Raw genomic sequence first — 20,687 nt, 5'->3', positions numbered from 1 at the left:
AGACTCCGTACACATATATTGTTATGTTCACAAGGACTATGAAGTAGGTATTGTAGTCCCTGTACAGAAAAGGAAGGTTGTACAGAGGAAGTATCTCACTGAAGCTTGTACAAATATTAGAATGGCAGATCTAGACTTTTTAAAAGTTATTTATTCAAAAGGCAGAGTGACAGAGGGACACACACACACACACACACACAGATCTTCCATCTGCTGGTTCACTCCCCAAATTCCCCCAATAGCCAGAGCTGGACCAGGCTGAAGCCAGGAGTCTGGAACTCAATCCAGGTTTCCTACATGGGTAGACAGGTATCAGGGGCCTAAGCACTTGGGCCACCATCTGCTGCCTTCCCAGGATTATCAGCAGGAAGCTGGATCAGAAATGGAGCAGCTGGGATTTGAACTGGCACTTTGATATGAGATGCTGGAGTCACAAATGGTTGCCTAATCCTTGTGCCACAATGCTAGCCCCCAGACATAGATTTTGCACAGTGGTATGCATATTGCCCAAGCCCATTTCCTCTGTTCCATGTAGAGAGTATATACCTGATTACCCTTAGAGGAAAAAAAAAATCTATGATATCTCATTTGTGATGTGGTCTACAGCTGATCCTGGAGGTGGGATTCAGAAGAACTGAGTTTTCATTCATATTTTTCTATAGTTCTAAGAAACTGAACAAGGGACTCTTCTCTCTTGGTTCTATTATCTAAATTCTAAAACAGAAGGTATAGGATCAAATTACTGCTAAGGTATCATCTGTATAAGTGTATGATTCTGGGTATATGAATGGAGTTTCCATCAAGGAATGATCTAATAAAGCAGGGAGGGGGATGTGAAGGTACTCACTGATTTTCATATCCAGAAATCTAGCAAGATTCAAATAATCTAATAAATATTAATTTTTCTGTCACAACGGCAGTAGCAGCTCCGAGACTTTAAAGAAGAAGGGTTCAGTGACTGTGACAATAAGCCCACTGCCTTTGCTTACATGGCATGCATTTAGTCCCCAGATCATGGATGAGGCCTCCAAGCCACCCCTTTGTACTGCTACTGTCTAATAAGGTCCAGGGGAAGAGTCTTGAAGGCTCGACACAGCAGTGGTCTGGACAGGGAATGAAGCAGTCATACGTAAGCGATCACAGAGAGTGAGTCACAGACAGGGTAGTCAGTACTCTGGCTGATATCTGACCAGCAGTCAGAAACCCATACAGTTTTGCAAAAGGAGTCAGAAATCTGGGTTTCTGTGTAGTTGTGAAACACCTTGAACTGAAGATGGACTCCAAATTCAGACCAACTATGTGACTCAGACAAAACATGTCTGCATCCACTGTTACCCAAGGTTGGTCAGTTTGTTTCAAAACTGATAAGAAAGAGAAGGCAGGAGGCCTGGTGAGTGTTGTCTTTAAGAATAAAAATGGGCTCACTGATGTAGACAAAGAAAGGGTATTGATGGAAGCCCCTGTCCAATTCACTCTGGAATAAAGTCCATCCAAATTGAAATAAAGTAACCCATAAGCTCTTGTACATCTAACACCCATAAAGCTTACAGTTGTTGTCAACACCTGTATGCTCCCTATAGTCTGCAGCAAGAAAGCCCTCAAAGAGATACTGTGCTGGCAAAACAAAAGAAAGCAAGAAAGGAAAAGGGAGTGCAGAAAAGGAACAGGGGATTCAACACAGATCGCAAGGGGGCCACGGGTGCCAGAGAAGAGAGAATGGTCAGGGTATGAACAGAGAAGAGAGAATGGTCAGGGTCTGAACAGAGAAGAGAGAAGCAGGCCACTTAGCATGGGCAGGGCAGGGCAGGGCAGGGGAAGGGCCACCAAGCGCCTGAAGGCTCCTTAGTATGCATGTGGGTGTTAGGTGCTCCTTAGGTAAGACACGAGGAGCCCCAGCATGCCTCTGAGAGCTAAGTCACCATTATCATCCAAGCAAACGTGTTTTCTTCACACCCACACTATCTGAGACACAATACGCTATAGGTGCTCCAAGGAGCAGACGTCATTTTGGCCGACAGTGAGCAGCAGTTTGTGGTTTTGGGTGGCAGGGAATGACCTTGCCAGAGGATGGAGGGGTCTGTTTAAAAGCAGGTGGCCTTGACCTCTCTGCTGCTTCTACTGCAGCTTCTCACGGCTCCCATTTGCTAGGGAGCAGAAACTGTGCTCAGAGATGCTAACTGATTCGCTTTGAGTTACCATGCCTAATTATGGACAAAACAGGGTAAAACCAAAATCTCTTGATTCCCAGGATGACTTTTTTCCCCCTCCTGCGTCAGAAATGAGGTATAACAGATGTAAAACAGAGAAAAGAAATAATTTGGAAATTAAGAGAACGAAGGTGAAATGAATACTCAGGATCAATTCTCAATGAAACCTATGTAACAAAGGTAACTGGGAATTCCTCTGGGACCAGAAAGCTGTAAGCCTGCCTCCCCTAAGCCTCACCTGGTCCCTACGGAGAGAGGAGGCAATCCACTCCCTACTTACTCCCATCCCCCACCCACCTCCCCCCAACCCTGTCCACACTCTGCTCTCCAATAGGAGTGACCGCTGAGGAGTATGTATGTATGTATGTATGTATTGCCTGTGTGAATTCAGAAAGAAAAATCATGGCTCTTGAAAACTAACAAGAGTTGGCTTAGGAATAATGAAACAACAGACCAAGTCCCATGAGCTCTGGGCACTGCCTTCAACAGCACCACTTACCTATGAATACCTATTATATACGCAAACCTTTTGAAAAATAGCATCTGGAGTTTTGAAGATGTGGACACAACTGGTTGAAGCCTGTGACACCTGTCCTTAGAGAAAAGTGATTATTTAGCTCCCAGAAAACAAACCTGTTTTCACAAACTGTCAGCTGTAGACACATTTAAAAAACTGCTTGAGTCAAGGATTTGTTTAAGTGGCTTAAATGGGAATTCAGGAAGACCAAGAATGCAAAATGGTATTTTGCTAACAAATGGAATTTGCTGCCCTTTGCAATTCTACAGCTGATTCCACGGCAGGCTTTCACTCTCCGCAACAGAATATGGAAATTTTGACACTGTAAACATATGAAACCTATAAATCTGGTACTCAACATTTCTTAAAAGGAATGATCAGTCCCACGTTCTTTCTATAATTCAAGGGTCTTATCAGCAGGGAATTTCTTGCTATTTTTCAGAGTGTGTAGCACCAGTTCAAGCTCTGTAACCTGTTTCTAATCAGACCCTTTCCATCCCTCTATACAATAAGGCTTCTTCTGTAAGCCACAATGAAATTGAACTCTGTAAGATGTTTGCTCACTCCTCAGTAAATTCATGGTAATCAGAGTTTCCTCTTCCCTGACTGCAAGGTACTTCTGAATATTTTTTTCTTTTTTCTTTCTTAGAAAGCTTTTATTTAATACATATAAATTTCATAAGTACAGCTTTTGGAATATAGCGATTCTTCCCCCCATAACCACCCCCACCCCTACGCCTGTCCCACTTCCTACTCTCTCTCCCATCTCATTCTTCATTAAGATTTATTTTTAATTACCTTTATATACAGAAGATCAACTCTATACTAAGTAAAGTTTTCAACAGTTCGCACCCACACACAGACACACAAAGTATAAAGTACAGTTTGAAGACAAGTTTTACTATTAATTCTCATAGTATAACTCGTTAAGGACAGAGGTCCTACATGGGGAGCAAGTGCACAGTGACTCTTTTTGTTGATTTAACAATTGACACTCTTATTTATGACATCAGTGATCACTAGGGGCTCTTGTCAAGAGCTGCCAAAGCTATGGAAGCCTTTTGAGTCCACAAACTCCGACAAGGCCATATTCAAAGTGGAAGTTCTCTCCTCCCTTCAGAGAAAGGTACCTCCTTCTTTGATGGTCTTGAAGAATATTTTTTTAAATTTATTTTTATTTATTTTTTTTGACAGGCAGAGTGGACAGTGAGAGAGAGAGACAGAAAGAAAGGTCTTCCTTTGCTGTTGGTTCACCCTCCAATGGCCGCTGCGGCCGGCGCACCGCGCTGATCCGAAGGCAGGAGCCAGGTGCTTCTCCTGGTCTCCCATGGGGTGCAGGGCCCAAGCACTTGGGCCATCCTCCACTGCACTCCTGGGCCACAGCAGAGAGCTGGCCTGGAAGAGGGGCAACCGGGACAGAATCCGGTGCCCTGACCGGGACTAGAACCCGTGTGCCAGCGCCACAAGGCGGAGGATTAGCCTATTGAGCCACGGTGCCGGCCCTGAAGAATATTTTTATACTTATTTGTTCGTGTATCTCAGGGAAGGTCTGTTTACCTTTCTGGCCACATGGAATAGACTATGTAAGGTGACAGGCAGCATGACTTACATTTCCTGTAAGAGGTGGTCCTGGCATAAGAGGAGTCTCAAATCACTCACTAACAAGTAGAGGAATGGTAAACTTTCTATAGTGATTTGACTACACTAAAAAGGTTACTGGTGACTTCACACTACTCCGGTTATAAAAGATAAAAAACTAATACCAGGAAGTGAAGAGAAAAGAAATCACCAAGTAACAAACTATCAAAGAATAAATGCTAAACTAAAAATGTATGTTTGGGGACAGGCATTGTAGCACACATCCCATATTGGAGTGCCTGGCTCGAGTCTTTGGAGCCAGCTCCCAATTAATGCACCTGAAAGGCACTAGATGATGACCCAAGTACTTGCCACCCACTTGGAAGACCTGGATGGAACTCCTGGTTGCTGGCTTTAGTCTTGCCAACTCTTGGCTGTAACAGCCATTTGAGGAGTGAACCAGTGAATGGAAGATACCCCCTCCCCCTCTCACTCAGCCTTTCAAGTATATGAAAATAAATAACCTTTTTTTTTTTTTTTTTAAAAAGGAACACCTGGGCTCCAGTTTTTTTCTTAACAAACTGAAAAAAATCTGAAGTGGTTCCACTGCACTAAGACAGTAAAGCCAAGAAACTACTGATGAAAATGTTTTGGAAACTAATAGAGGTAGGGGTACATGACAGTGTGAAATGCACTAAATGCCATGGAATCATACACTTTTTTTTTTTTTTTTTTTGACAGGCAGAGTGGACAGTGAGAGAGAGAGACAGAGAGAGAAAGGTCTTCCTTTGCCGTTGGATCACCCTCCAATGGCCGCCGCTGCAGCCGGCGCACCGCGCTGATCCGATGGCAGGAGCCAGGATCCAGGTGCTTTTCCTGGTCTCCCATGGGGTGCAGGGCCCAAGCACCTGGGTCATCCTCCACTGCACTCCCTGGCCATAGCAGAGAGCTGGCCTGGAAGAGGGGCAACCGGGACAGAATCCGGCGCCCCAACCGGGACTAGAACCCGGTGTGCCGGCGCCGCAAGGTGGAGGATTAGCCTATTGAGCCACGGCGCCGGCTCCCATGGAATCATACACTTTAAAATGGTTAATACTCTATGAATCTCATCACAATTCAAAAATTAAAGAACTGTATTCTGATTGAGGTGAATGAGAAACTTTACCTTTTTTTTTTTTTTTTTTTTTTTTTTTAAAGATTTATTTATTTACTTGAAAGGCAGAGTTACAGAGAGGCAGAGGCAGAGAGAGAGAGAAAGAGGTCTTCATTCGCTGGTTCACACCCCAGATGGCTGCAATGGCCAGAGCTGCACCCATCTGAAGCCAGGAGCCAGTAGCTTCTTCCAGGTCTCCCATGTGGGTGCTGAGGCCCAAGGACTTGGGCCATCTTTCACTGCTTTCCCAGGCCATTGCAGAGAGCTGGATCGGAAGTGGAGCAGCCAGGACCCGAACTGGCACCCATATGGGATGCTGGCACTGTGGGCAGTGGCTTTAACCACTATGCCACAGTGCCACCCCCTCCCCCCGCCATATCTTCTTTTGATTGCTTTGACAAAGAAAAACTTAACACTTCAGAAACATGTAATAAAAAAAAGTCCTCAAATGAATTCCAGAGATTAATTCAGAGGACATGAAAGTTAACCAAAGAGCAGTTATGCAATGTTTTTTTCCTAATCTAATTTTTCCACTTTACCTAAAAGCTATCAGCAGTCACCACTATGTTTTTGTAGCTTCTCTGACTCCTTTCATATCCTTCCTATACAACTTTTCCCCTTCAATATTTATTGAACTGCTACAAGTATTTAATAGGTGCTAGGACAGCCAAGATGAGTATTACACCTTACCTTTCTGCAGTGAGTTCATGGGCTGTGTGCAGATTTTTAAAACTACCCATGCTACTTGTGTATCAACTCTAGCTATACAATCTCCAAATCGTTAATGATCTCACCTACCCTGGACTACTACAGCCCTTCTTAAATTCTCCCATTACATAATCAACTACTTGAGGTGCTTGTATCCCCCTTTCTCTTTAGATCAAAGGGCAATTTAAAAAATTCTAAACAAACATTGCTGTTGATTTTTAAATACTATACAAATAGCACCACTGCTTCACGCGAACCCTTTACAACGTATACAGAAAGCCAGTGAGGCTGGAATTGGCTCTAGAAATAATTTACACATTCAAGGCTGTTTTAAAGGTTCCCCTTCTCTCTACCCACTGTATATTTTCACCTACCCACCAAAATCTCTCACCACCTTTGTCCACAAGACCAAGTCTCACCAAGTTTACTGTCTCTGACCACACATCAGTCCCTCTGTTTCCATCACACTTCCGTTATTCTTATCTACTCTCAACTGAATTCCTTTCTGTTCAGCTTTCACTTTTGTTTCCACTGCAGCCACACTGTTATCCTTAAGGAATCACACTAGCTTTCGCCTCACAAGGACGAAGTTTTGCCAGGCTCAGATCTAACATGTGCCTATAATGGGCTAGCGCAGGGACAACTCAGAGAGTGACAAACCAGAGGGCAAAAATCCATGGCAGCCTCTGCAAAGAGGAAAAGCGTAATGTTTGCCAAATGGAAAAAAGATAATTTTAGAAAGAAAGACAATTTTCGAGGCTCTGAGAGCCCCCAACATGAAGAAGAATCAAAACAACTCAATGCGATCTCTCACTGGGAATACACAGCCTAATTTTGACAGTTTGTTCTGAGCTCACTCAAAATGTGAAACAGAAGCAACATGTTTAAATTAAATACCTCATTTGTGGATGGGAACAGCTACAGGCTGTCACCCCGCCAGTGTCAGTGGCACAGCTGGTAATTCCACCATGCAGCTGGGAAACGCAGTTTGCTCGGAGGATTTTCACATCAAATCACTTCTCACAGAGGACTCTGACCATCATCAGGCTTGCTAAATGCACATACAATATGGAGCTGGTTCTTTTCTCTCTTTGCAAAGGGTGCTAAGTTTTTGGCATGCTTATGGTACATATGCAGAGGGGAAACACAAGCTGGGAAGGGGTAATCCTGGCAACATTTTAATGCATGATGGATGACTGGGCAACAGAAGAACAGAAATGAAGCAATCTACACAAATGGCTCCTGAGTATGATTTCACCAATCTTGGAAAACATGAAACAGTAGACAAATGCGATCTAATTATTTTGCATTTGACTTGGCTTGAAAAACCTCATTCTTACTTAACTGCATTTATAGATATGCATCTTGGGACAGCTGATCTTTTCTTTGTTGAGCAAAATTTCCTTTGATCATGTTATAAAGGTTCTGGATCACCAAAAAATGTAATACCAGATGAAGGTCATTATATAAAGAGAATCAAACCAACAGCAGTTAAGAGGAAAAACAAAGTTCCTGTAAGGGTTCTGGCATATCAACAAAAAGTTAATTGACTCTTGGTAATGTTTCAAACACATGTTAATTAGTAGGCCAATAAAAAATTTATATACTATGCAAACAGTGATAATCTTATTGCTATCTAGTTTATGGCTCACCACAGAAAATACCTAATTATAAAAAAGAGATCACAGTATCTACTTAAGGACAATAACCTACTATGAAAGTTATCTTCTTGCTACTGCTATGAACTTAGACATTTTGTAGCTTAAACTGGATATGCAACATGGGGAAAAATGACTAAGTAAAATAATGGCCTTCCTTCATACAAAGCATGAGTGTAGATGTAATAAATACATCTAAATTTGTCATGGTGAATTAAATCAGCTTCAGTGTCAGGCAAAGGGACAGAGTGTTAGCCTGAAATGGCCCATTTCTTTCCAATTTGTTGTACATAAAGAATCTAAAATTTATTTTCTACTTGATAAAAAAAAACTAAATTAGCTTTCATGTTTACATGTAAAACTCCTTCCTTCAGTATTTCATTTAACAACAGTAAGGCTGGAAAAAAGCCAGTAATCAAACTCTGCAGACTTTGGAAACCTCCTGGTTTTGCAGACTCTTAATAAAACCCGAAAAAAGCACCACTGTAGGGAGTGGGTGTCTTTATTTCCGTGATGACTCAAAGCATCTAGTATTCATTCATTTATTTTCAAGTCATCCCACAAATATGCAAAAGCATTTTTCAAGGAAGGGACCATGGGAAATGCAAAAATACTTTCTACCCTCAAGAACTTTACTGATCACCACCACCTCCCAACATAAGCAGTCCTCTTTTAGTTTAACGATCAGCGACCTCATGGATCAAACTTTCTTTTCCTCTCCTTGAAACAAACTAAGTTCTCTTCAGGAGTACGTTTTCAAAAGAATATGAGATCAGACTAGTGATTCAAAGATGGGGAAACTGAAAAAGACATGAGAAGAAATCTTTGGGCTTTGAGATACAAAACAGTACACTCATATGGAGTATTTAAAATTCATTTCAATGTGGAATCAGTGTATACTTTATATGAGCAGAATAATAGCATAGAAGGAATTATGAAGGGCCAAGGAGTATGGAACTATTTAGACATTGTTTAGAAGGATTAATGAAGTGTTCCACGCCCCTCTCAGCAATCAAAAGGACTAGAAAATCAGCCAAGATATAGAAGAACTCAACAATATTATCAATCAACAGGATCTAATAAAGAATTACAGAAAATTACACACAACAACAGCAGAATACACAATTCTATTCAGGCACCCAAGGATTACAATTCATCAAAAGAGACTATATCTGGGTTCATAAAAGAAAACTCCTATATGTTTAAAAACAGAGAATGATCCTTAACCATAATGGAATCAAACTCAAAATCAGTACAGATAACAGAAAAAAAATTCTCAATATTTGAAAATCAAACAAACACTAGGTCAAAGTCGAAGTATCAAAAGGTATAAGAGATACTTAGAACTGAATGAAAATGAAAGTATAACATACCAACATTTGTAGGATGAAACCAAAGCAGTTCCAAGAGGGAAATTTATAGTGCTAGCATTAAATGCTTACATTAGAAAACAGGAGAAGGGGAAGGCATTTGGCCTAATAGTTATAATGTCAGTCAGGACAACCATACCTTACTGTGGAGTACCTGGGTCTTGTCAAGAAAACATAGCATACAAATATACAATGTCTAAATTTGATGTGCATGTGACAAAATGTTAAATAAAATGTAAGGAAGTGAAAGACTTCTACATGAAAATTACATAGCATTAATGAAAGAAACAGAAGACACCAAAAAAAGGGAAAAATCTTCCATGTTCATAGATTAGAATAATTAATATCACCAAAATGCCCATATTACTCAAAACAATTTACAGATTCAATGTGATCCTAATCAAAATGTCAAGGACATTCTTCACAGAACTAGAAAAAACAATACTAAAATTCATATAGAAACACAGAAGACCCCCAATAGCCAAAGCAATCTTAAACAATCAAAACAATGCTAGAGGGGCTGGTGCTGTGGCATAGTGGGTAAAGCTGCCACCTGCAGTGCCAGCATCCCATATGGGCACTGATTCAAGTTCCAGCTGCTCCACTTCCAATCCAGCTCTCTGCTATGGCCTGGGAAAGCAATAGCAGATGGCCCAAGTGCTTGGGCCCCTGCACCCATGTGGTAAACCCGGAAGAAGCTCCTGGATCCTGGCTTGGATTGGTCAGCTCCAGCTGTTGCGGCCATTTGGGCAGTGAACCAGCAGATGGCAGCCCTCTTTCTCTGTCTCTCTCTCTCTGCCTTTCAAATAAATAAATAAATCTTTAAAAAGTTATGGCAACTCAGTTTTTTTTTTATTTAGTAAATATAAATTTCCAAAGTACAGCTTATGGATTACAATGGCTTTTTCCCCCCATAACTTCCCTCCCACCCGCAACCCTCCCAACTCCCACTCCCTCTCCCATTCCATTCACATCAAGATTCATTTTCAATTCTCTTTATATACAGAAGACTGATTTAGTATATATTAAGTAATGATTTCATCAGTTTGCACCCACACAGAAACACAAAGTGTAAAATACTGTTTCAGTACTAGTTATAGCATTACTTCACATTGGACAAAACATTAAGGACAGATCCCACATGAGAAGTAAGTACACAGTGACTCCTGTTGTTGACTTAACAATTTGCCTCAGGCACATTGTTTATGGCGTCAGTAATCTCCCTAGGCTCTAGTCATGAGTTGCCAAGATTATGGAAGCCTTTTGAGATTGCCAACTTCGATCTTATTCTGACAGGGTTATAGTCAAAGTGGAAGTTCTCTTCTCCCTTCAGAGAAAGGTACCTCCTTCTTTGATGGCCCATTCTTTCCACTGGGATCTCACTCGCAGAGATCTTTCATTTAGGTTTTTTTTTTTTTTTGCCAGAGTGTCTTGGCTTTCCATGCCTAAAATACTCTCATGGGCTCTTCGGCCAGATCCAAATGCCTTAAGGGCTGATTCTGAGGCCAGGGTGCTATTTAGGACATCTGCCATTCTGTGAGTCTGCTGTGTATCCTGCTTCCCATGATGGATCATTCTCCCCCTTTTTATCATTCTCCCCCTAATTCTATCAGTTAGTATTAGCAGACACTAGTCTTGTTTGTGTGATCCCTTTGACTCTAAGATCTATCAGTGTGATCAATTGTGAACTGAGATTGATCACTTGGACTAGTGAGATGGCATTGGTACATGCCACCTTGATGGGATTGTATTGGAATCCCCTGGTATGTTTCTAACTCCACCATTTGGGGCAAGTCCGATTGAGCATGTCCCAAATTGTACATCTCCTCCCTCTCTTATTCCCACTCTTATATATAACAGGGGTCACTTTTCAGTTAAAATTTAAACACCTAAGAATAATTGTGTGTTAATTACAGAGTTCAACCAATAGTACTAGAACAAAAAAAAAAAAATACTAGAACAACAACAACAACAACAACAACAAAACAACTAAAAAATACTAAAATGGATAAAGGCAACTCAGTTTTTTTTTTTTTTTTTAAAGAAAAAACAGTGCTGAGGTATCACAATACCAGATCTCAGACATAAGACAGAGCTGTTATAATCAAAACAGCCTACTGTTGGTACAAAAATAAACATGTAGAACAATGGAACAGAATTGAATCCCAGAAATTAACCCACATATTTACAACCAACTAATCTTTGACAAACCAGTTGAAATCATTCATTGGAATAAGGATTGTCTCTTCAACAAATGATGTTGGGAAAATTGGATTTTCATACGCAAAAGTTTGAAACAAGACCCCTACTTTATACCCTACACAAATATCAAAACAAAATGGTTCAAGGATATAAACTTCAGACTTGAAAACATCACATTGCTAGAGGAAAACACTGTAAGACTTTGGCCTAGGTAAAAACTTCTTGGATAATACCCCAGAAACATAGATAATAAAAGCAAAAATAGATAAATGGGATAATATCAAGCTAAATCTCTTGCACAGCAAAGGAAGCACTGTACAAAGTAAAGAGTAAACCCACAGAATAGGACAAATATTTGCAAACTATGCATCTGGTAAAGGATTATGTCCAGAATATACAAGGAGCTCAAGAAACTCAACAACAAGACAATCTGGTTAAGAAATGGGCAAAGGATATGAATAGACATTTTGCAAAAGATGCAATACAAAAGGCCAACAGATACATGAAAAAATGCTTAGGATCACTAGCCACCAAGGAAATGCAAATAGAAACCACAATGAGGCCCTTTCTGGCCTTTTGCCATTGCAGGCCGTGCTGCCCTGTGCTTCCTGTGCTGCCCATGCTTCCTGGCCTACATGCTCCTCCACGTGCCTGGCTCCTGGCACTCGGTATGAATCCAGATTCCTTTCTCTTTTAGATAGGGCCTCACTCTCCTATGCATTTCTCTCACTAAATAAAAAGCTTAAAAACTTAAAAAAAAAAAAAAACACAATGAGGTATTACCTCATTCCAGCTAGAATGGCTTTTCCAAAAATTAAAAAACATAACAAATGCTGTTGAAGGTATGAAGCAAAAGGTACAATATCCTTGGTGGGAATGCAAATTGGTACAACCATTATGGAAAACAGTATAGAGGGTCCTCAGAAAACTAAAAATAGATCTACCATATAACCTAGCTATCCCACTCCTGGGAATAAGTAAAATCAGCATATGAAAGAGTTATCTGCAATTCTATGTTTATAGCAGCTCACTTCACAATAGCAAAGATAGGGAATCAACCTGGATGTCCATCGACAATAGAATCCCTGTCATTTGCCACAGAACTGATGCAACTGGAGATGATTATGCTAAGTGAAATAAACCAGACACAGGAAGACAAATATCAATGTCTTCTCTTTTTGAGGAAGTTAACATATAAAGAGTATAAAACTGGGTAGATGTCATAGCATTTGGCATTTAGTTACAAATCTTGCTTCATGTAAATTACAATATACTTTTCTTTTCCCATAAATCTGTGATATTAATATTAATATCTGTCTTCAATAAAATAGTATATATGTATATAAGCCTAAATTAAAAGTGTGACAAAATGTTAAAAAAATTTTAATTTTTAAAAATGTAAAAACAGATTTTAAAAAAGTGCTTATAAAAATTAGAATATGGTACTTTCTAACAATAAGGTTTTCTTGGAATATTTGCCTCTTCTTTTAATAAGAAATAATGAAAGGCCTTTAGGCTTAGGTTATATTTTACCAAAATAATTTCTAGTGCTTCAAGTTACTTTATTAAGATCTTTGTTTAGAAAAAACTGAGTTATTTGTTTATAAGAAAAAAGGGTTCGTGCTGGTGCTATGGTAGTAGGTTAAGCCTCCACCTGTGGTGCCAGCATCCCATATGGGTGCCAGTTCAAGTCCCAGCTGCTCCACTTCCAATCTAGCTCCCTGCTGATGGCCTGGGAAAGCATTGGAGGACAGGCCAAGTGCTTGGACCTCTGCACCCATATAGGAGACTTGAATGAAGCTCCTGGCTCCTGACTTTGGATAGGTCCAGCTCCAGCAGTTGCGGCCATTTTGGGAGTGAACCAGCAGATGGAAGACCTCTCTGTCTCTCCCTCCCTCTCTCTCTCTCTTTTTTTTTTTTTTTTAAAGAAGAGAAAAAGGGTATTTTCCTTCAACTGATTTTTTCTATATTTGTCTTTAAACTTTTTTGGCACTTTGGTTAAATAGATAACTATTGTTTCACAGTTAAATGTTAAAAAAATTTTTTTTGAGATACAGAGATGGGGCAGGGGTGGGGGAAGACAGAGGGGGAGAGGGAGATGGAGGGTGAGAGGGATGGAGGGGAAGGGGTAGAGAGAGAGAGAGAAAGAGAGAGACAGAGAGACTCTTATCCATTGGTTCACTCCTCAAAGGCTTACAACAGCTGGGCTGAGCCAGGCCAAATCCAGGAACTGGAAATTCTCTCTGGGTCTCCTACATGAATGGCAGGAACTCAAGTATTTGAGCCATCACCTGCTGCCTCCCAGGGTTTGCATCGGCAAGGCTTGGAGTCAGAAGCCAGAGCTGGTAACTGAACCAAAGTACGCTGATGTGGAACAAGAGCATGTTAACCAATACCTTAACCACTAGTCTAAATGCCTGTACCTAAGTGGCCATTTCCTTTTGTTTCTTATTGGTAGACTGTTAGCAGGGTTTGTGGAGAAAAAGGCTCAATATGCTATCTTAATAGTATCTATAACATTTAGTCTTATAAAACTGACTACTACTGCACTGAGATAACAGGTTCCATTAATTTCTAAAACAATAAAATATTTTATGTGAAATGCCAATTAGTAAAGGGGAAGTTTATTTAATGTGCATTATGTGACTCTTTTGCTCAGTTGATTTATTAATCTTCTTAGTCTGTTTTGTGTTGCAGTAACAACATATCTGAGATTGGGTATTTTATAAAGGAAAGGGATTTATCTGACTCATGATTCTAGGACCTAGAAAGTCCAAAAGCATGGCACGACTGTCTGGCAAGAGCCCCTGATTGCATCAAAGTGAGACAGAGAAGCACAGGGGAAGCAGCATTGTGCATAAGGGACCAAGCACCTAAAGTGGCACTGCTTTATAATCACCTGCACCCAAGAGAGGGTGGCTCCCCAGTCCCATGTAACACTCTTAAAGACCCCACCACCTCAATACTGTTGTTTTTGGGAATTAAGCATCAACATAAACTTTCACAGGAACAAACCACATTCAAATCATGGCTTTAACCTTTCACTCTTTCTAAAATGATCTTTTTTGGTTTACTCTAGTCCACTTTTACTTAAATTTAAAGATTATCTCTACCCTGAAGCCTTACTCAACTCCCCAAGAAGACCACACTCTTAACTACTCAGCTGCCACAGGCAAGACTGTTGTCTATTGTGCTTACATTAGGTCCTAGACAAATATTTGTCTTTTTGAGACTGGCTTATTTCAGTAAACATAATGGCTTCCTGTTGCATCCATTTGTTGCAAAAGACAGACTTCATTCTTTTTTGTGTGTTGAAACACCATATTTTCTTTATCCAGTTATCAGTTGATAGCAGGATTGATTTCCTATCTTAGCTACTGTGAACTGAACTGCAATAACTATGGGGGTACAAATAATTCTTTCATATGCTGATTTCACTTTGTTTCAGTAAATTCCCAGGAGTAGGATGGCTGGGTCATATGGTAGATCTATTTTCAGATTTCTGAGGTATCTCCACACTGTCTTTCATAATGGTTGTACTAGTTTACATTCCTACCAACAGTGAGTTAGGGTACCTTATCCTCCCTATTATCACTAGTATTTATTATTTATTTATTTTTGGATGACAGCCATCCTAACTGGGGTGAGGTGATAAATCATTATAGTTTTTATTTGAATTTCCCTGATGGCTACTGATTTTCTAACACTCCCATAGCTACTTTCACCCTTAAGGCTTGACATATTGCATACAATCATAACTCCGCTCCCATTAATCTACTCCACTAGAGTGCAAACTCTTAAAGAATACTCATGTTTCTACTCTGAGTAACTGGTACAGTATAGTGACTCCATGAAGCATGCAGGTGAAGCTGAGAAATTTAGACAGAAGAGCACAAGAAGACTTGGAGTATTTTAAATGTGTAATAAGAGAATCTGATAAATCACTTTGGTTGTTAATAGTAAGAAAATGGGGATATGAATGTCATTCTACAGGTAGACAAGTTAGGATATTGTACAGTTAGGGGTGGGAGGTTGGATGGCAAAGTGGCAGGGAAGAGGGACAGAAGGAGACACACTGGAGGATACATTTTGAAGAAATGGGTGGCAGGACTTAATATTGAACATAGGCAGGAGGGTATGGCACAGGGGAATCATGGATGCCTCCTGTGTATTTGCTGTGAATAAATTTACCCAGATATGAAAGAGTAAGAGATATCTACTATTTTAGATAGAATGCATTTCAGCTGCCTATCAGATATCCAAGTGGAAAAGCGGCACATAGCAGCCATGTGATATATACTTTTAATAACTACCACTTTAAAGACAGTTGACTCACATATAAATAAATCATATGATAGTGCCTTTCAAACTTGACCAGCTCTATTTAATTCTTCCAAGGTTATAGCAAGACAAACACAAAATAATAAGTAATTGAAATGACCAGATCGCTCAGCTCATCTGATAAAATCAATCATTTTTTGACTGCCACTTCTGCTCTCTGACACAGATTTTTAATATAAGTATGCTAAATTCATTGTCAGAAATTGTAGACAAATAGTGACTACTCAATTCAAGTACTTGACTCCATTTCCATAGGCCGTTTAAACAGTGGGGTGGATGGGAGGAAGAACCACTGTATTCCTAAAAGCTGTACATAAGAAATTTGTATTCATTAAATAAAAACCTTCTAAAAAATAAAACAGTGGGGTGGAGGTAATGAAATTGGCAATGGTTCACCAAATTACTTTCACTTATAGTTCAATGCCATATTCAAGGCTACTGGAAGCTAAATGCTTGTATGTTTTTGGCAATAGTACACATTTTAATTCACCTTATTTTTTTGTAATTTATATTTATTTAGATCTAATTTACATATGGTAAAATTCACCCTTTTTAAGTCTAAATGACTTGTCTGAGTTTTGACCATCACAAACAGTTAAGTAAACACCATCACAATCAAGAACTTCCTTCTCAAAGCAGTTTTACTACTCTCCCCACCTCTAAATTCCTCGAAGTCCTTTTGTAGTCAACTCCTCCCCTACTATGAGGCATGGCTTTCTAAACTCAAGCATAATCTTATGAATTTAAGACTTTTCTTTACAAATGCCTGGTGAAGTACTGTAACAAAATAAAGCTTTCTTCAAAAATATGATGTATGAAATATCAGAACCACTTAAAAACTATTTAATGACCTTGTAAAAGAAATCATCCATTCCGATCACTGCTGAGGGTGAGATTTGAGTCTCCAAAACAAGGCTTATAATTTTCTTCTAACAAAGATGTCTCATTTAAAAATTGTCTTGTACAAGACAAGAATGACTTTTAATATACAACCCATAAACAGATTTACACATTTTTCTTCAAAATGTCCTGAGGTTTTAGGGTTATCACCTCATACAAAAAGTCAAAGCATATTTCTCACAATGGCTTTAACATATGATTTATAGTATAATATGAAGCAGGTAAATTTGAATTCAGTTATTTTTCCAACTCAATTACATTTGTAGAATTTCTGAAATGACACATAATTTAATAATTCTGTAATAACACAATTCCTTCTCATTTTTATATTTTTTTAAAAAAGATTTAGTTTATTTATTTGAAAGGCAGACTTACAGAGTAAGAAGGCAAGATAGGGATGGGGAGAAGAGAGAGAGAGAGAAAGACAGAGATAGAGATAAAGATAGATATCTTCTATCTGCTGGTTTACACCTCAAAGGCCAGACCTGGACCAGGCTGAAGCCAAAATCCTGGAACTCCAACAGGGTCTCTCACATGGGTGGCACGGACCCAAGTACTTGGGCCATCTTCTGCTGCCTTCCCAGGTACATTAGTAGGGAGCTGGATTTGAGGCAGAGCAGCCAGGATTTGAACTGGCTACTTAACTTGCTATGCTACAATATTGGCCTTACTATCCATTTTGAATTTTGAAAATATCTTATTTTGACAAACATGACATATAACTCTGAAATCTGTATAATTATTATTATTCAGGGAGGTCAATCTTTATTAAATCTACTATGAAACAGATACTTAACTAGAGTTGCTGGGGATATGTTTTCTTTTTAAAAATTTTATTACTATAAACAGAACAAATTTTATGAATTCTATAAGTATAGTTCCAAGAAGACAACCACACTTCTTTCACTCCCCAGATCGCCCTTCTTCCCTCCTCTCTCTTCACCTGTTTTTGCAAAGCCATAGTTTTAATCCATTCTATATTCTCAGGCATAATTTGCCACTAATTATAACATTCAACAAGTAAAAAGTAGAAGACCACAATTCCACAGGAGTATAAACAATGGCTAAAAATGATAATCATATCTCAACATGACCACTGTATTCCTATACATTTTTGGTATTCTATATTAACTGCCATATATCAGAGAAAACAAATGATACTTGTCTTTTTGAGACTGGCTTATTTCAGTAAACATAATGGTTTCCTGCTGAATCCATTTTGTTGCAAAAGACAAGACTTCATTCTTTTTTATGTGGCGAAACACCATATTTTCTTTATCCAGTTATCAGTTGATAGCAGGATTGATTTCCTATCTTAGCTACTGTGAACTGAACTGCAATAACTATGGGGGTACAAATAATTCTTTCATATGCTGATTTCACTTTGTTTCAGTAAATTCCCAGGAGTAGGATGGCTGGGTCATATGGTAGATCTATTTTCAGATTTCTGAGGCATCTCCACACTGTCTTTCATAATGGTTGTACTAGTTTACATTCCTACCAACAGTGAGTTAGGGTATCTTATCCTCCCTATCATCACTAGTATTTATTATTTATTTATTTTTGGATGACAGCCATCCTAACTGGGGTGAGGTGATAAATCATTATAGTTTTTATTTGAATTTCCCTGATGACTAGTGATCTTGAACATTTTTTCATGTGTCTGTTGGCCACTTGTATTTCATCCTTTGAAAATTACCTGTTTATGCTCTTTGCCTACTTCTTAACTGGATTGTATGTTTTGTGTTGTTGAGTTTCCTGAGCTCTTTATAGATCCTGGTAATTAATCCTTTATCAGTAACATAGTTTGCAAATATTTTCTCCCATTTTACTGGTTGCCTCTTCACTTTGCTGAGTGCTTCCTTTGCAGTTCAGAAGCTTCATAGCTTGATACAGTCCCCTTTGTCTATTTTTTTTCTTTACTGTTTGTGTTTCTGGGATCTTTTCTAAGAAGTCTTTTCCTATGCCAATGCCTTGAAGAGTTCCCCTGATGTTTTCCTCTAATAATTTGATGGTATCAGGTCATAGATTTAAATACCTGATCAATTCTGATTTTTGTATAAAGTGTAAGGTAGGGGTCTTTTTTCATATTTCTGCATGTGTAGAACCAATTTTCCCAGCATCATTTGTTGAAGAGACTGTCCTTTTTCCAGGGATTGATTTCAGCTCATTTGTTAGTTAGATTAGTCGGTTGTAGATGAGTGGATTAATTTCTTGGGTTTCCATACTGTTTGACCATTGGTCTACATGTCTATTTTTGTGCTAGTAACAGGCTGTTTTGATTATAACTGCCCTGATATATGTCTTGAAATCTGGTATTGTGATGCCTCTGGCTTTGTTTTTGTTCTTTAAAATTAATTTAGCTATTCAGAATCCCTTATGTCTCCACATGAATTTTAGCATCATTTTTTCTAGATCTGAGAAGAATGCTGATGGTATTTTGATTGAGATTGCACTGAATATATAAATTGCTTTTCTGAATATGGACATTTTGATATTAACTCTTTCAGTCCACAAACATGGAATATTTTTCCATTTTTTTGGTGTGTCTTCTATTTCTTTAATGTTTCGTAATTTTCATTGTAGAAGTCTTTCATATCACCTGTTAACTTATTCCAAGGTATTTAGGGATTTTATAACTATTACAAATAGGACTGATCTTACAAGTTCTTTCTCAGGCATGGTATTATCAGACTATTGATTTTTGTGTGTTGATTTTATACCTTATTATGAGTTCCAGTAGTCTGTTAGTGGAGTCTTTTGTTACCCCTTTATATAGAATCAAGTCATCTGCAAACAGGGATAATTTGACTTCCTCCTTTCCAATTTTATCCCTTTGATATCCTTTTCTTTCCTAAGGCTCTGGCTAAAACATCCAGAACTATACTGAACAGTAATGGCGAAAGTGGGCATACTTGTTCCAGATCTTAGTAGGAATGTTTCCAACTTCTTCACATTCAATATAATGCTGGCAGTGGGTTTGTCATATATTATCTTGATTGTGTTGAGGGATATTCCTTCTATACCAAATTCATTTAAGGTTTTTATCAGTGAAAGGATGCTATATTTTATCAAATGCTTTCTTTGCATCTATTGAGATAATCATGTGACTTTTATTCTTCAGTTTGTTAATGTGATATATCACATTTATTGATTTGCATATGTTGAGCCATTTCTGCATACCATGGATAAATTCCATATTGTTCTGGTGAATGATCTTTCTGTTGTGTTGTTGGATTTGATTAGTTAGTAAAGATTTTTGCATCTAAGTTCATCAGGGATATTGGTTCTACAGTTCTCTTTCTCTGTTATTGATTTTCTGACTAGTTAATCTGTCTATTGATGAAAGTGGGGTGCTGAACAGTATTCTGGGTTGACAGTTTATTTCTTTTAGCACTTGGACTAAGTCTCTCCATGCTCTCTTAGCCGGTAGGGTTTCTGATGAAAATCAGCTGTTAGTCTAAAGTGGGCATCCTTTTAAGGTAATCTGTTGTACACTATTGCATTTTTTCTTCATTGTTTACTGTTGAACGTTTCACTATAATGTGTTGTGGTGAAGATATTTTCTGATCATGTATATTAGGAATTCTATGTGTTCCCTGTATTTGGATGTCCCTTTCTTTCTTAAATTAGCAAGGTTTTCTGCTATTATTTCACTGAATAGGCTTTTTTTTTTTTAACTTTTATTTAATGAATATAAATTTCCAAAGTACAGCTTATGGATTACAATGGCTCCCCCCCCCCCATAACTTCCCTCCCACCCGCAACCCTCCCCTTTCACTCTCCCTCCCCCTTTCCATTCACATCAAGATTCATTTTCGATTCTCTTTATATACAGAAGATCAGTTTAGCATATATTAAGTAAAGATTTCAACAGTTTGCACCCACATAGAAACACAAAGTGAAAAATACTGTTTGAGTACTAGTTATAGCATTAAATCTCAATGTACAGCACATTAAGGACAGAGATCCTACATGAGGAGTAAGTGCACAGTGACTCCTGTTGTTGACTTAACAAATTGACACTCTTGTTTATGGCATCAGTAATCACCC

The 20,687-nt window shown here is 38.8% G+C and overlaps 1 protein-coding gene across 3 annotated transcripts in view; it reads right to left on the bottom strand.

Annotated features, from left to right (window-relative positions):
• ALG14 (ALG14 UDP-N-acetylglucosaminyltransferase subunit) overlaps window positions 1-20,687 on the bottom strand; it is a 104,650-nt gene that overhangs the window by 37,535 nt on the left and 46,428 nt on the right. The window contains exon 4 of one of the 3 annotated variants that reach the window (XM_089337050.1): window positions 9,688-9,990. The exons of the other annotated variants lie outside the window; for them this stretch is intronic. Within the exon in view, the coding sequence (XP_089193176.1) occupies window positions 9,703-9,990 (288 nt within the window). The 3' untranslated portion in view covers window positions 9,688-9,702. Of the gene's footprint in view, window positions 1-9,687; window positions 9,991-20,687 lie in introns of those variants that run through there. 3 annotated transcript variants of the gene reach the window in all.

This window comes from Oryctolagus cuniculus, chromosome 7, assembly GCF_051225735.1.
Source record: "Oryctolagus cuniculus isolate XC-2025 breed Fujian yellow rabbit chromosome 7, ASM5122573v1, whole genome shotgun sequence".
NCBI classification, from domain to species: domain Eukaryota; kingdom Metazoa; phylum Chordata; class Mammalia; order Lagomorpha; family Leporidae; genus Oryctolagus; species Oryctolagus cuniculus.
The sequence above is the reverse complement of the archived record's forward strand: the minus strand, read 5'-3'. Positions and strand labels throughout refer to the sequence as shown.